This window comes from Petromyzon marinus, chromosome 72, assembly GCF_048934315.1.
Source record: "Petromyzon marinus isolate PM22_M1 ecotype Great Lakes invasive population chromosome 72, UKy_Petmar_22M1.pri1.0, whole genome shotgun sequence".
NCBI classification, from domain to species: Eukaryota; Metazoa; Chordata; class Hyperoartia; order Petromyzontiformes; family Petromyzontidae; genus Petromyzon; species Petromyzon marinus.
In genome coordinates, this window is record NC_133738.1 from 6,907,893 (window position 1) to 6,926,003 (window position 18,111).

The 18,111-nt window shown below is 47.9% G+C and overlaps 1 protein-coding gene across 1 annotated transcript; it reads right to left on the reverse strand.

Moving 5' to 3' along the window:
• Positions 1-351: 351 nt before the first annotated feature.
• Positions 352-18,075, reverse strand: LOC116957293 (E3 ubiquitin/ISG15 ligase TRIM25-like). Its single transcript, XM_032979363.2, has 7 exons — positions 16,180-18,075; positions 11,791-12,671; positions 10,505-10,600; positions 7,377-7,610; positions 7,048-7,070; positions 4,294-4,388; positions 352-3,311 (listed from the first exon to the last, which is right to left on the reverse strand). The coding sequence occupies exons 2-7, from the start codon at positions 12,349-12,351 to the stop codon at positions 2,764-2,766; spliced, it is 1,557 nt and encodes a 518-aa protein (XP_032835254.2). The 5' UTR covers positions 12,352-12,671; positions 16,180-18,075; the 3' UTR covers positions 352-2,763.
• Between the last annotated feature and the right edge of the window lie 36 nt (positions 18,076-18,111).

Below are 18,111 nucleotides of genomic sequence, written 5' to 3' on the forward strand. Positions count from 1 at the left end.
GCGGGTTACACGGGAGGGGGTGATGTAGGGGTGCTATGGGGAATAAACACATGACACGGGAAGGTGTGGTTCACCCACACCTTGGTGGCTACAACAACGTCCGCTAAGGCTCCAGTGGGTATAAAGTGCGGGGAGCCAGGGAGCTCGGGGCAGAGTGTGGGGCCCGAGAGTGAAGCAACCAGTGAAGAAAGAAGGCCAGCTAGGTGAGACCCTGGAACTCCTGTGACCGCTGCCCTTTTCAGGGCCGGCACAGCAAGCCAGTGGTGCGGCCCCAGAGCCCCAGAGTCAGAGTCCTTCTAAGGGCCGGTCTGGTCGGCGGGGTGCCGAGATCTGTGCCTAACCAGGGCCGGATCTGATAGCCTCCCTTAGAGCCCTACCAGGAGGAACTGGGAGCCTAGAGCTTAGGCTAGAGAGCCTGGGGTGTGTTCCTGAGTTATACGGGTGGAGGGGCCGCTACCCCTTCTAGTGTAACCCTTGTTAAGGTTTAAATAAATAGTGCTGCTTCTATTCTGCCGTCTCCGTGTCCTGGAACCCACTACATCTGTGGGAGTTGTTACGTCGTGTTGGACGCCGCGACGGGTGACCCTGTCTAGACGAGATGGCCACCCAACACGTGGACACGACTGTGAGTTGGGTGTACAGACGCTGTCTCCACCCTTGCAGTATTGGGAGTTTGTTCGGGGCGCTGTTTTGTTTCCGGTTCCGTCTGTAACACGGTGGTGGTTGTTGTTGTTGGTTTTTTCCTCTAATTTATCTTCACTTCGTTATTGTTCCCTGTGCTCACGTTGTCGTTTTTGTTATTTTGGAGATTCCCCCCAGCCCCAGGTAACTCTCGCAAATGAGACTCCTGCTCTGGACTCTCGAGTTCTACTCCCGGTTACAGACGATACACTTGAACTCACTCACTCAATCATTTACAAACTCACCTACCCTCTCGCTCACTAACTTAACCACTGACCCACTCAGCCAATCACTCACCCACCATATCACTCACCCATGCACTCAATAGTTCACTCACTCATCTACTCACTCACGCACTCAATAATTGACCCACTCACTTACCCTCTTACCCTCTCACGAACTCAAACACTCCATCGATCCACTCACCCATGCACTCACTCACTCATCCACCAAGCATCTCCCCCGTCTACTCACCCACTCAATCACCCACCATCTCACCCAATCAACCATGCACTCACTCAATCATTCAATCACCCACCATCACTTATCTACTTGCTCACTCACCTAAGCACTCACTCCCCATTCCACTCACTCTTACAAATGAGACTCCTATACTGGTGTCTTGAGTTCTCGCCCAGGTTAAACACAATCAACAAATATAACAGCCCGAACTACAAAGACGTTACCATGGTGATGGTGGTAGTGTTGGTAATGGTGGTGATGATGGTGGTGTTGTTGATCCTGGTAATAATGATGGTAGTGATGGTGATGATGGTGGTGATGGTTGTGATGATTATATTAAGAATGGTGATGGTGATAATCGTGGTGGTGATGTAGGCGGTGATGATGCTGCTGCTGATGATGGTGGTGATCATGGTGGTGGTGATGATGACAGTGGTGGTGGTAATGATGGTGATGAGGGCGATGGTGCTAATGGTCGTAGTGAGGGTAATGGTGGGAATGATGGTGATGGTGGTTTTCACGGTGAGGATAGTGATGATGATGGTTGTGATGATGGTCGTGAAGGTGGATGTGATAATGGTGATGAGTATGGCAGTTTTTTGTGGTGTTTGATGTTCATGATGGTGATAATGGTGATGATTGTGACGGTGATGGTATGAATGGTGATGTGGGTGCTGATAGTGATGATGATAATGATGGTGGTGACCATGGTGGTGATAATGATGATGGTAGTGATGATAGTAGTGGTGTTAGTCGTGATATTGATGGTGATGAGCTTGATGGTGGTGGTGATGATTCTGATGGTAGTTTTGACGGTGGTGATGATGTTGATGGTGTTGATGATGGTTCTGGTGATGATGGTCATAATGATGTTGATGATAGTGGTGATGTTAAGTAATGATTATGATGATGGAGATGGACGTGACAATGGTGATGATTATTGTGGCGTTGATAGTGATGATGATGGTAATGATGGTGGTGATCGTGGTGATAATAGTTACGATGATGTTGGTGATGGTGATCATGATGGTGATGATGATGTTGGTGGTGCTGTTGGTAATCATGATGATGGCGATGATGGTGGTAGTGATGACTGGTGATTATGATAGTGGTGGTGTTGATGGTGGTGATAATGACAGTGGTGATGATGATGATGGAGTGATGGTGACAGTGATGATGATGGGGTAATGATGTTGGTGATGGTCATGATGGTGATGATGGTGAATCGCAGGGATGAGGAGGCGTGGTACACGCGAGCGCGCACTGCAGGTGAAGGAGCGGCCACACGAACCTGCGAATTGTACAGCACCGGCGACATCGTTCACGCAGGCCAACCTGAACCTCACCCTCCCCCCTCACCCTACCCCTCCACGCTCACCTCACCTCACCCTTTCCTCAATTTTCACCTCACCCTCCCAACACCTCACCCTCTCCTCACCCTCTCCTCACCCTCCACGCTCACCCGTAACCTTCCCCTCCATTCTGCCCTCATTCTCACCTTACCTCAGCCTCTGTTCCAACTACCCATCACCCTCACTTCACCATTTCCTCAATATCCACCCTCACCTCCGTTTATTGGGTTTCTGTCTTGGTTTCTTGAGTTTCTATCTCTCCTCATCCTCAGAATGCACGACTCAGATCCACGATCTTCAATCGATCATTACAATACAACACCCACATCCCAGGGTAGAGAGGCTGCGAGAATCTCTGCCGAACCTCGTGGATCACCTCCATGGAGTCGGCGCGGTAAAACGCCAGGAGCCCCCCCTCCCAGTGCAGGTGAAGCCCGATTCTGCGTGAGGAGGGGGCCCCCCTCACCGACAGTGCAGTCTTCACTCCACCATGAAACACTGAGAAGTTGTCACATTTCTCTAAACACCAGGACGCATCGTTCCCTCCCAGCAGCCGTGCAGCACCACGCCCTTTCCATGGGATCGTCCCGTACGAAACTCCAACCCGACACCACCGCGCGTCCCCCACATCAACCTCCCAGTAGTGGTGGCCCGACGAGAAGCTCTCACAGCACAGGGCTTGTGACCAGTAATCAAACCGGTGTGGGTGATCGGGGCGACCCTGGGAGGCAGGGACTGCTGTCATCGTCCTGAGATCCGAGGAGATCTGGAGTTGGTTATGAGCAGTGGTTGTGTCCAGAGTTGGTGAGCATCCGTCTGTGACAACAGCGATCGCAACATCACTACAGAACAACATCATCACCATTATCCACCATCATCAACATTACCATCACCAGTCATCATTTCACCATCGACAATAACATCACAAACATCATCACCAACCATTCTTGCCATCATTATCATCGATGACAACAACATAAATATCACCATCACCACCATCATCAACACTATGAACATCAACAACATGACTATCCCCATCACCACCATCTCTAATATCTTCATCACTATCACCAACATCACCAACACGATCAGCATCATAACTATCACAACGACCATCAAAACCATGATCACCACCATCACTACAATTATCACTGTAACCAATATCATCATCACTACTACCATGAGCGCCATCAGCAAAACCATCACAACCATCACCACCTATATTATCACCAATGTCACCATCATTACCATCACCACGACCGTAACTGCCATCACCACGACAAACACCATCATCAATGCCATCACCATAACCATCACTCACATTATCACAAACATCAGCATCATTACCACCATCCTCAGTAGGGTCCTGGAATGGGATGTGAACAAAGACAGAGATCTCCTGGGTATCCTTCGCAGACTATTGGGACAAGTGCTGTCCATGAGAGTCTATGAAGGCTGGCATGGCACACAAGGTGGGTGGCCAGCACCATGCCCGGCCACCTTTGTCTCCCTAGTGACGATTCTGTTTACCCAACGCATCAGGTTCCAGGATGTAAACAAAAAAATACCCCCCGTGTAGCCTTTACAGACTGTTGGGGCAAATCAGCACCGTTGAAGGCTGGCACGACACATGAGGGGGTGGGTGGCCAGCACTATCCCTGGCCGCCTTTGTCTCCCTAATGGTGATGTTTGTTAAACTCCAGGTAATTATTTGAGGGTGAGTCGATCTCGTGCACACACGGGGTTCATCTGTTGTCAAGATGGCCTCATCACTCATGATTCACACTGAATAACTCACACATGAACTTGACAGTAGTTGTCTCCAGGACTTTAAGTGAGGCAATCTCCTCTTGGCTGGGAGCTGAGGGTTGAGCCGTTCTAACCCTCCCTGTCCTGTGAAAACAGAGCAGATACGGCCACTTTCTCACAAAGATTAAACTGTGCAACACATTTGTATTTGTTTTTGTCCCTGGGTAGTAAGTGTTATTTCTTAATTGCTTATGCCTCAAAAGTACAGAAAATGGCTATTCCCACAAAGTTTGCTTTTGTGACCAGGATATTGTTATTTTGAAATTGACCTATTTTCCAAAACATTCCAGGTAGATTCAATGCAGGGTAAACTTGGAGTAACTTTTAGAACATTCTGGAACTTTACAGTAATATAAATAGTAGTATAAATACAGGGGCCTTATGCCCACCAGTTCAGTTTAGTTCCAGCTACCTAAGTAGATACATATCTGCATTTTTCTGAGATGACATCAAGAGGCTGCAAGCATCCGGTAGACGCATTTTTCTATGTCTGTGGCCAATTTATCAAGACAAGAACGAAAAAGTACTCTGTGGAAGCATCTGCTAAGATGTGTGAGGCCTGCAAGGCATATTTTAGCATGCCTGTCGGGGATCAAGACAAACCCTGGGCACCTCATTTCACCTGCGAACAATGCAAAAAAGTCTCTGGAAGGAAAGATGGACAATTGTTGCTCGGAAATTAATGTAATAAAATTTGTTAAGATTTTTTTTATTGTTAAAGTTTATTATTATTTTTACAATTTTCAATGTTATTGAAATTTTTTTTTTTTTAAAATATTGCGAGAATCTCTTACACATTAGTCATGGGTGAAATAAATGTATTTTGGCGGGAACCCACTGACCACTCAAGCAACTGTTACTTCTGCATGGTGGGTCCTTGCAAACGTCGGACTTGCAAGAATGTACCTGCTATCACGTATCCGAACCTTCCTTCATCCATCGCCCCGGTGCCACACTGCCATGAGCTCCCTGTACCTACTCCCCTGTAAAAAGAGCAGCCGTCTTTCGAAGAGAGTAGCAAGTCAGAGAGCGAGGAAGACGTTGTAGAACCAGATGACAATTTCAAAGGTGGAGCTGAGGAGAGAAACCCATACGACTCCAACTAAAAAGACCTCAACGACTTGATAAGAGATCTTGGTCTCACCAGGTCCAATGCCGAGCTTTTGACGTCTAGGCTCAAGCAGTGGAACTGCTTGGATGAAAGTGTGCAAGTCACAGTTCAGAGGAAGTGTCACCAACCTATTTGCAGCTTCTTCACCCGTCATGATGGGCTCTGCTTCTGCCACAATGTGACTAGTCTGTTCGAGGCAATCGGAATCGTCTGTAACCAGAATGAGTGGCGCCGCTTCATTGACATCTCATCCAGGAGCCTCAAAGCCGTGCTGCTCCATAATGGGAACAAGTACCCGTCTCTTCCCCTGGCTCATTCGGTGCACCTCAAAGAGGATTACAACAGCATCAATACCTTGCTCGACACCTTTAAGTATGATGAGTACGGCTGGAAGTTTATCGGAGACTTTAAAATGGTCGTATTCCTGATGGGTCTCCAAGGCGGTTTTACCAAGTTTTCCTGCTATCTTTGCCTTTGGGACAGCAGGGACACCAAGGCGCACTACCACAGGCGGGACTGGCCACAACGGACCGAGATTTCTGTGGGGAGGAACAACGTCAAGTGGGAGCCACTGATAGACCCCGGAAGATGCTGATGTCACCACTGCACATCAAATTGGGCCTTATGAAACAATTTGTCAGAGCTGTAGATAAGGAGTCGGCAGCCTTCAAGTACCTTCAAGAATTCTTCCATAAGCTGTCTGAGGCAAAGGTCAAAGCCGGTGTCTTCATCAGACCACAGATAAAGAAGATCCTACAGTGCAATTAATTCCCAAAGAAGCTCACTAGTAAGGTGAAAGCGGCTTGGAACAGCTTTGTCTCAGTGGTTCGGGGCTTCTGGGGCAATCACAAGATCGAAAACTACGTGGAGCTGGTTGAGACTGGTGAAGAACTACGGCACAATGGGCTATAGGATGTCCCTCAAAGTCCATAACCTTTATGCTCATCTTAATAAATTCAAGAAGAACATGGGAGCATACTCGGAGTAGCAAGGCGAGCGCTTCCACCAGGATATACTTGACTTTGAACGCCGCTACCAAGGACAGTATAACGAGAACATGATGGGAGACTACATTTGGGGGGTGATTCGTCAAAGTGATTTACAGTATAATCGTAAATCTCGAAAAAATGCTCACTTCTAAATCTTTTGTAGTATTTTTTTATTACTTTAGGATAAATATGTGTAAATTTTGATTCATATGTTTTTTTTTCTGAATTTATGTGAACGAAAAGACACAAATATGCCCGTTTTCTCTTTGAAAATATGCCAATTTCTAAATATCACTGCCCTGGTCACAAAAGCAAAGTTTGTGGGGAATAAAAGCCTTTTTCTACACTTTTTAGGCATTAGCAATTACTAAATAACACTTACTACTCAGGGACAAAAATTGTGTTACACAGGATCATCACAGCTCCATCACTTACAAACTCATCACACAAAGCATGAACACTCACATTTCACATCATCACCACATAGCATCATTATAATCAGTACCACCACTTACAGCTTCACCACAGACAGCATCATCACACACACACAGCATCCCCACAAACAGCCAGTGTCCCACTGCCTGCGCCTCGCACAAAGTCCCATGTTGTCCTGTGTCGAGTCGTGAGTGATCGTCGTCTGTACCTGCGCGCCTCCTCCAGGTGCCCCTGTGGGAGAGAGAGAGAGAGAGATGCGTTACTGTGACTGCCTCCATTCCCATGGGATCAGTGGATTTCCCACTGCAACACTGCGGGTATAATATAAACCACAAAGTCTTGGCTTACGACCTCATGAGCACCAACACTGACTTGCATTGCAAACATCGTCGTGATTGGGAACGACTGCACGCAAGGACCGGGCAGAAGGCCGTGCGTGACAAAGCGCAGTCGATGTGAAAACCTCATTCAGGAGCCTCAACTCTGACGCTGCCGAGGGCTCTGTGCCAATAGCGACACCGGAGACTCATCGCTCACCTGCAGGAACGCGAGCGAGTTCCTCTCCTGCGCTAGGCCCTCCAGACGAGTGGCTGCTGCCTGGAGATCGCCGATCTCGCGCTGGTAGTGAGCGATGTTCTTCTCGATCTGGGTCAGCAACTCGCGCTCCTTCTTGGACGCACGAGCCAGAGCCGCCTTGTCGTCCTCGTCCAGAGCTGCTCTCATGCGGGCGAACTCGCCATTGATTCGCTGCCTCACCTCGGTCATCGATTCCTGCCAGGGCGTGTGATTTGTTTTGATTAAATAATTAACGGAGGAGTTAATCTCGCAACGGTTGATCTATGTCTTATGGAGATGGAGTTTACACCTCTCTTTCCTCAATCATAAATGTATAAGTTACTGTGGCCATACAACACAAACTATGGGCAATAAAGTAAACTTGTAGAGACCCATAGATATACCTCGCGATCCATAGAGATACATAGAGACTCAGATATAGAGACCCAGAGAAACACAGAGACATGGAGACAAATAGAGACGCATTGAGATCCATTTGAGTCAATCTAGGACAGTGTGACTGTGGTCATATAACCCAAACTATGGACCATATTCTAAACACATGGAGACACTCAGAGATACATAGAGACCCATCGAGACCCATAGAGATGCATTAACGTCAATCCACAGTATTGCCACTGTGGCCATGCAACCCACACTATGGGAGACGTTTTGACCTGTAACCCAGGTGACCTGATGGAGGATGAACCCCTCCTGTGCATCACGGCCTCGGTAGCCAATAAACAATACAATTGTCACCTATCATAACCCTGAAAACTACACAGGACTCAATCCCAAATAGTAAATCACAAATCTGAGAAAAAGAAGCAATTTCAATTATAATTAAATATGAACGCCATCTATTCGTAGAGTTGCACAAGGTGTGTGTAATGCGAGCAGAGTGACAAATCAAAAGGTCATCATTGAAGGTGCCTGATCAGCAACGCTTCCAAGCTGTATTCCATCCACAAAACAAGCCCATCTGGAACTGGACACGAGAGCTGGGTTTCGTGACTGGGCAGTGATGAGATCGGTGCACCGATGAGAACTGGACATGCAACTTGGTGACCTTACCTCGAAGTGTCTCTGTGCTTTGTCGGATACTATTTTTAAATTCAAATGAACTTTAATGCTCACATTGCAAATTGCAATATACGGAATGGGAGTGTACTACGTGAATAGGTTATGTGAATATGCACATTATATGACGCACACTGCGTGCATTCAGTGTATTGCTTTGTGGTTTTACAGATATTACTCGCTACTGATGTTTGTCATCGCTGGGAGTTGATGTCAGGTGACTTGAGTTAATAGCACAATGTGATAGTTTTGTAAACATATTTATATAATGTGAACCCTGCCACCAATGTACTGGATAACAGGTATGTGCCACTTCTAGATTTAAAGCTTTCGTGACTGCAAGGATCCATACTCTTTGGTTCTATTCGGTAAAGTCACGTAGGTAAAAAATAAAATAACAAAAATCACGATGTTTCAGCCACAACACAAGCGGCCTTCATCAGGTGAAGGGATCAGGCTGTCTCGAGGACAGCGCTGGAGTGAAACACAACCACGCTCAGACCGCAGACCTTTAAGCTGTGTGTGAGCAAACAAGGTGCCTTGACAAAGGAATTAGCATAAAAATTAGCATTTGATTGGCTAACTTTAGAAAAGAGGTAGTGTACGTGCCGGTGGACTTGCCGTTTGTCGCGGGGGTGGGGGAGGGGGAGTTTACCTATTGATGGTGTGAAAAGGGAATTTATAAGAGCTGCGAAAGTTTGGGGTACCACTACTTGAAAAATATACTGTACCATTGAAATTAGTTTAATGTTTAGTTCGATTTAGGACATCTTTCCAATGGTTGCATCTTCTCGGTTGAAATTGTGTCTGTGTTTGTAGATCTGAATTGCCTCGTGAACAAATCTCTGATAAAAACCCGTGGGTTTGCAAAGAACCTTGGTATCGGAGAAAATTATATCGTGATCACCCACAGCGTTGTAACAGTGATCAGCCACGGCAGAAGAATTCGTTTTGCCGTGTTTCAAATCTGATTTGTGCTCGCGAATTCGGTCAGAGACATATCGCTTTGTCTCCCCGATATAGCAATCACCGCAGGTACAACACAATTTGTAAAACCCGGGGTACTGTAAGTCAGGAATGACATCCTTCACGGATGGGATCAGATCACAAATTTTGTGTACTGTATTGAACCGGACCTGTATCTTGTGTTTGTTTAGAATTTTGGAAATCTTTTTAGTAACGCCTGCTATATATGGTAGTGTGATGGTTTTGACCGGAGTATCAAGTGGTTGTTTCTGTATGGAGGGAGAAACAGCTTGGCGGATGGTACGGTCAGAGTATCCATTCCTTTTGAGGGCCAGGTGTACATGTTTTAATTCTCTGGTCAGGTGGTGTTGGTCCGAAATGCAATGAGCCCTATGGTATAAAGTTTTTGATGAGAGAATTCATTTGGGCGTGGTGGTGGTGGGAATCAGATTTCAAGAAGGTAATCTGTGTGGGTGGGTTTCCTGTAGACAGAATGCCCCAATGAGCTATCAGGTCTCCTTGCTCATTGGGGCATTCTGTCTACAGGAAACCCACCCACACAGATTCCTACTTGAAACCTGATTCCCACCACCACCCAGCCCAAAATAATTCTCTCATCAAAACTTTATACCATAGGGCTCATTGCATTTCGGACCAACACCACCTGACCAGTGAATTAAAACATGTACACCTGGCCCTCAAAAGGAATGTTTTATTTTTTACCTACGTGACTTTACCGAATAAAACCAAAGAGGATGTATGTGCCACCTCATCTGGCTAGAATAGACAGATATATAACAAGATGAAGTGGCAGTTCACATGGGGATATTGGTCCCCCATCCTAAGAATGTGGAATTTCCACCACTGATTCAGTTCCTCATTGGAGATGAGAACCACTTCTTTGCTTGTCCTGGGTATTAATGGGCATTGACCGTTGTGTCTTTAGTCCCACGATGTGTTCAAAGCCAATGGAAGTCCACGTGAATGAATGGAGTTGTCCTCCATCACAAACTCGACTCAGGGTGGAGTCACGGGGTCACAGGATCTGGCCCAGACGCGGTTACCTGCACGTCCCTGTGAGCGGCCTCCATCCGCTTTTTGGACTCCTCCGCCTTCCTCCTCTTCTTCTCCACTGCCCACGTCTCCTCTCCCACTTGTTTCTGTGAGAGACGTCACCAGGGGAGACTCCACTCACTCTCTGAGCGGCCCCTCTCACCCCCGCTGCACACGGACCCCTCCACAGTGGCGGTCCCTTCTCCAGGCTGCAGCAGCCCTTGTGCAGTGATGGAGGCTGGGGGAGCGAGCGCTGCAGGAAACCGCACCTCCGATAAGCACGGTTGGCTACATTTGGTGCGAAAGAAGTTCAGCATACAGAAAGCTGGGCTCACATAGCACGCGCAGGAGCCTTAGCCTGTGGACCCAAACACTCTCCACTGCTACCTGAGTCGAGGGCGGGGCTACCTGAGTAGTGAGTAGGGCTCTGAGTTGTGAGTGGAAAAGGCACCGCGATATGTTAATCTACGTTGCCTGGTAAACAGGAGGTCGTGGTTTCGATCCCACCCTGACACCTGAATATTCGGAGTTTTTTCTCCCCATGGTCGCATGGATTTTTGTCCGGGTCCTCCTGTTTTTCCCTCTACATTCAAAACGTGCGTTTAGAGTATTTGGCTTCTATGAATTTCGACTTCATAAGCCACTTCTTTGAGCTGTCATTTGTGGCCAGGTTTGCCTCTGAAAAAGAGCTACATAGCTCAGTGAGCTTCACTTAGTATAATAAAAAAAAGTTTTAGTTTAGTTTTAATCAACAGTGCTATGTCACTGTTGAGTGTCGGAGAAATTTAGTAGAGAGAATCTTGATGAAAATATAAGTAAGGTCACGAATTACTTCGTCTGTAGAGTGCGGCGCTAAACTGGGACAGAACGGCACGAGGCTAGCAAGCGGTGAGCACTGCGGCTCACGCAGTCCCAGTCGTTTTACATTGCGTTTACATTTTAGTGAATGCTCCTCTCTACCATCGACTGTTTTTGTATTCGAACCATGGTCTATGCACTCACGTCATTTTGAGAACACATTCTACGCATTAAAGTCCTTCAGTTTTATTAAAATATACGAAGAGCACATTAAATATTTGTCATATAACAGGATTGAAAATGTGGTTGTATTATTTCTGCACTATGATAACCTCAGCATACTTTATATTAAACCAACGTTGCTACATTTAAAAAAAAAACAATGGGCAGCTGAGAAAGGAATGATATAAATTTAGTTGGAAATTATTGTTCAGTTCATACTGGGATATTATTACTTCACGCAGGAGGGGCTCCCGCTCACACACGCAGACCATCTCACCTCCCGTGTCTTGTGCTCGTCCTCCAGCGTAGCCACATCGTGACCCTTGTGGTCTCCTACGATGATGCAGGTTGTGCAGACCAAGCTCTCGTCCTGTCGGCAGTAAAACTTGATCTTCTTTCTGTGCGTCTTGCACTTGTGGTCTTCAGGATTCGTGGCTAGAGCCACCAGAATGTGGTCCCTGAACTTCGGGTTCTCCTGATGAGGCTTTACATGAGTCACACAGTAGGACATATCACAACTGAGGCAGGTCTTCGAGGCAGCGGTCGTGCCATCGTTACAGAAGTCACACAAAACCACGGTGGCCATTTTCTCTGTAGCACTGCGCTGCTCCACCAGGTTGGCGAGCGTGAAGTTCTTGCTCAGCTTGGGCCTCTGAGGGAAGGTCACTCGGCACTGTGGGCAGGAGAAGGACTCTGCCGCATCCCAGGCGCCCTCCACGCACTTGAGGCAGAACGAGTGGCCGCAGCTGAGCGTACAGGGGCAGCAGAACTCGTCCAGACAGATGGGGCAGGTCAACTCCCCTGTAGCCTCGCAACCAGTGGGAGCCGCACTCGCCATGGTCCTGTGGCTCCACTCAGACGGGCGCTGGCTGAAGCTCAGGTAGTGTCTGGATGTTGCTCAGGCAGTTTTCTTGCTGTAGCACAGTCTCTGGATATAGCTCAGATAGTCACTGGCTGTAGCACAGAGTGTATCTGGCTGTAGCACAGTCACTGGCTGTATCTCAGGCAGTAGCTGGCTGTAGCTCAGGCAGTCTCTCGCTGTAGCTCAGACAGTCTCTGTCTGTATCTCAGGCAGTCTCTATCTGTATCGCTGGCAGTTTCTGGTTGTAGCTCAGACAGTCTCTGTATCTCAGGCAGTCTCTGGCTGCGTCTCAGACGCTAAACAAGGAACAAGCCACGTTAATAGGTGACAAGTAGGAAGTCTTTCAGTTTGATTTGCATGTCACGAGGCGTGCCCCAGAATGTGTTGACGTGTGAGCGAGTACAGACGTCTCCAATCCAGGGGTGGCTTAATAAGACTCGGATCGCCTCGTCTCAAATCATCATCCTCACACACCTTATCGTAACTCAACTCCCCTCACCTCAACTCACGTCACCTCACCTCAACTCACCTCAAATCACCTCATTGCAACTCACCTCATCTCACCTCAACTTATCTCAACTCACCTCACCGTTGAGAGTTGCTCATGTTTAACTCAGTCACGGGGCTGTGGCTCAAAGTCCGAGCTAGGCACTTTGCTGAACCCGGCACCATTACCTGCTCATGTGAGCAGGGGGCAGGCGCCCCAGCGGGACCGGCATCAGAGCATACCTTGAATCACTATCGCAGGCATGCAAATTATGAGGGTTGCTCATTTTTTGTTAATATGGGAGATAGAGGAGTTCGGATCCATTTTCTTTGTCGTGCAATTCCCTCAATTTTCGTTATCGGGCAGCAGCGCAGTTTTACAACGTTGATTTGACAGCGAAAGAAAGAAGGACAATAACTCTATCCAGAATATAGAAAAAGTTAAGACCATTTGGATTTAACCACGCCTAGACTCGTCATGCAATATTGAAACACGATGCTCAAGGACGCGAACATACTGTGGCGGATAATACTTTCTTGACAACCAAGTGCAACCAACTCTTCAAAAGTCTCGGCAACAGTGACAGCGCACATTTGCATGACCCCGTAAGTCCACCGGCTTAACACGGCGACCCCACAGCGCGTCGACGATCGCAGAACTCCGCGGCGACCGTTTGCACCACAACCCTGACGCACGCTCCGCTCCCGGGTGACGAGGCAACGCGGCAGAAGCCCACCAACTTGGTGCGCAACATTCACTCTCGAAGTCGCGTGCAGCCTCGGGGATCCCCCCCCCCCCCCAGGACCCAACGGTAGTGCAGCACTCCCAGGATTCAACGCAGCATCAACCTCAACCTTGGCTCGCACTCACAACGGCGCCCTTTAATGGATCCATGCAGCCGCAGTCTCGGGACTTGGTTGGTTGCCCTCAACAGCGCTCTGAGCACCTCCACCCAGCTGCCGTCTCTGTCACTGCCACGCCCGCACGGCAGCACCGCACGCAGCTGCTCCACGCACCAGCGGCAACGGGCCCCGGCTCGCCCGTTACAACGGCAGCAGCAGCAGCAGCAGCGCCAGCAACGACCCATCGCGACAACGGTCCCAGCCACCGACTCGCCCACGCCACAGCAGCCGCTCCCCTGCAGGAGCCCACCACCCCCCCCCTGCCGCCCGGCCAGGGTGAACGACGACCAACCCAGCCCCTCGTGTAGTAGAACCCCTCCTCTTAACGACGTTAATTGGTTCCATGATACCAGTCGTTAAGTGATTTGGTCGTTAAGTGAGTATATAAAATGCAAGTTAATGGTTTAGTGTAGTGTATAGTAGTGTCATATAGTGTATAATAGTTTAGTGTGTGTATAGTGTAGTGTATAGTAGTGCATAGTGGTGTCGTGTATAATATTGTATAGTAGTGTAGTGTATAGGAATGTAGTATATAGTAGTGAAGTGTATAGTAGTGTCTAGTGTAGTGTATAGTAGTGTAGTTTATAGCATAGTGTATAGTGTAGTGTATAGTGTAGTTCATGGTGTACTGTATGGTGTAGTGTATAGTAGTGCAGGGTCGTCGTATGTAGAACCCCTCTTAACGACGGTATTTGGAACCATGAAACCGGTCGTTAAGTTATTTGGTCGTTAAGCGAGTAAAGGAAATTCACGTTAAAGGCTAAACTCGTTCCAATAGCATCGGAAGTTACCATTTTTCACCCAAAAAGTACTTTATAGCAGGGGTCCCCAACCCCCCGGGCCGCGGACACCACTTATACACGACTGGTCCGTGGCCTGTTAGGAACCAGGCCGCACAGCAGGAGGTGAGAGCGGTGAGTCCGCTCGTGGCCCGCCCATTTTATTATTTACCACCTCTGTCCGCGCCCCTTTCCCACACTGCGCACTTGTCTCAGTCAGAGTTTTGGTAAGCCCACAAGCTGACCCCCAGTAGCCACAATGAGTTAGACAAAACGTCGCTGGAGAGCTTCTTTGAAAAGGGGGAAAGACCCAATGATGACCCCCCCCCTCCCCCCGGTCCGTGAAAAAATTGTCTTCCATAAAACCGGTCTCTGGTGCCAAAAAGGTTGGGGGCCGCTGCTTTATAGTAATTAAACAATGAATATTAATTCATGAAGATACTAACAACATTATAAACAAATACCCACAATAACCCGTCTTCAACAGGGGGGAATGGTCGATAAACGAACACATTGGGCTCTATGGAGACCCGTCGTTAAGCGATTAGTCATTAACAGAGATGATGGTTAAAGTGTTTTTTACACTACACTACTAAACAATACACTACAAAACACACTACTATACACTACCTATACACTACACTACCATAAACTACTATACACTACACTATTATACAATATACACTAGACTACTATACACTACTATACAATACACGATACACCACTTATACACTACACTACCATACACTACACTACCATACACTACACTACCATACACTACACTACCATACACTACTATATAATACACTATCTATACACTAGACTATTATACGCTACACGTTACACCACTTATACACGACACTACGATACACTACACTACTATACACGGGTATCGCTCACTTAAATATGCAAATTTGGTCCTGCTTGGCTCATACAGCGCCCCCCAATGGGACTCCCGGAACATCATCATAGGAGGCACTGACTTTTTGTTGACCTCACTCTCCACCAATCACGCACATCCCCGTCTACTCACCCTCTCACTCTCCACCAATCACGCACAGCCCCGTCTACGAACCCTCTCACCCCACACCAACCAGCTTGCCCTGAATGGCGAACTCGTGCCCTGCCCACGGTTAAGGCCAGACTGCGTGGTGCTGCCTTGGCTTCCGGAGATGGGGGGTTGGTGGATTTTACCCCCCCCCCTCTTAACCACTCACCCCCCCCCCCTTATCTCATGTAACCTCGGCCACCACACTGGCTCATCCCAGAGTGACAGCATTCGTCCACCCGTTACACTATACACTGTACTATTATACACTACGCTATATACTTAACAATACACTGCACTATTAACACTACGCTATACACTACACCACTGTACACTATTATACACTACACTATATTACACTACTATACACTATGCTATACGCTACACCACTATACCAATATCTGCCATTCACCAATAAGTGACGGTGACATCACCATGGCACCTGTGCCAGGCTGTGTGCATTTTGAGAGGACGTGAAGTTTCGAAGGTTAACTTACAGGAGGTCACAGGACAGACCCATGTAGCATGGGGTGGCTGACTGAAATGACTGGCAGATGCATAGCTGTAGACCGTACTGTGCAAACTTACTGGATTTTAGCGACTGGACGCTCCGCTCATTGTTGTAAGCGTCTCTTCTGTGCCATCAGTTGTTGTTGGAACGTGACCTCCAACTTCCCAGTAGTAGCGTCCTTCTTGAGCCTCCTCCATGGAGGTCGATCTTGATACTGCTGGTAACAGTCTTCAGTAAGTCCAATCAACTCCACATCCTCTTGTACCACATCCGTCCATCTCTTCTCCAGCCCATGTCGTGGCCGTTTAACCACCTATATGAGGCCAAACAGAAGCTGCTTGGCCATGCTGTGGCTACATGACCCATCCAACACATCCTTGCTTGCTGGAGGAGCTCACTGATGGGAATGTGTCCAGATCTTTGAAGGATTTGTGAGCTCCTCACACAATCCAGCCTGGTTAAACCCAGGAGGGAACATAGGCAGGCCAACCTGAATGTTTATAACAGGCACAGATGTTCCATTATTGGTGTCCACGTTTCACAAGCATAGAGAAGGGAGGGTATGACTGTGGCCAAGAAGACCTGCAGCTTTGCATGGAGCGGCAGACCAGGTAGCTTCCACACAGCATTACGCAGCTGATGAAAGAGTTAATGCCGCCTGACTGATTCGGAATGACACCTTTGCTGTCAAACTGGAGCTGGCCATAAGCACACTGCCCAGGTATGGGAAACTCTCCACTCTCTCCACAACTGCTCTATCACCAATGGGGAGCTGAGGAATGGAGTGTTTGATGGGACAAAAAACCCACGCAGGTGCTCAGTTTTTGTGGGGCTGATGGTAAGACCCCACCTCTTAGTGGCACACTCCAGATTCATCAGACGCACCTCTAACTCTTCCTCTGAGAGAGCAGCAAGCGCCAGATCAGCAGCAAATGTAACAATATTGACCAATAGGGTGCCACCCCTCAACCACGCCGGGGCATCGATCAGCTTCTCATTGTATCTGTACCAGATGGAAATTCCTCCATTACCGCCATGGAAAGCGTCAAGAAATGTGGTCAATGATGATTTTGAATAATGTCGGATCCAAAGGACATCCCTCTCGCACCCCAAGATGAACAGGGAATAACTCTGACTTCTGCCCACCATCAAGAAGGCCCTTAATGATTCTGAGCAGAGAATCAGGGACTCTGAAAGTGGTATCATAGGCCGTGACAAACTCAATAAAGCTGAGATGTTTATCTTGTGGGAATTCTCTAGACCTTTACTTTAGGACATGGACAGAGAATATAATCCATGCAGGATCACCGTCGTCTGAAACCACATTGGGGCTCCGCAAGCCTCGTTCCAGTGTGTCTGGTACGGCGGTTTGAATAATTCTTGTCAGGAACTTTCCCGGCACACTGAGAAGAGATATGGCACTGTAGTTGTTACAATCTCTGCGGACCCCCTTCTTGAAGAGGGGGGCCACCAGGGCATCCTTCCAATCCTGCAGTACCCATCCTGTGCTCCAGACAGTTGTGATGGTGTCATGTTGGGCAGTCTGCACACAGATGCCACCCTTCCTGAGCATTTCATTTGGGAGATCTTATCTGCCCGGCACTTTTCCTGGTTTCAGACTCCGGGTCTCCCCTCACACTTCCTCTATAGATGGCACCTCAGTCAACCACTCAGAAGGGGTGGCTTCTTCTGCAAATATTTGAGGCACTGCAGCCCTAGCAGGGTTATCCCTAACTTGCGCCATGATGTTGTCTGGGCTGAGAGAATTCCCCTCCTCCAAGACCTCACAGAAATGATCTGCAACCCCGCAGACCTATTCCTGAAGAGCTGAGATGAGATTACTGTTCTTTCCCCTATGGATGGTGGTAGGTGAGGCACTGCAAGTTACTTTTTTGATGGAGTTAAATAGTGATTTGTGTTTTGATTTAAAGCTTTCGTGACTGCAGGGATTCATATTCTTGGTTCTTTCGGTAAAGTCACGTAGAAGGGAAACAATAAAAAAATAAAAA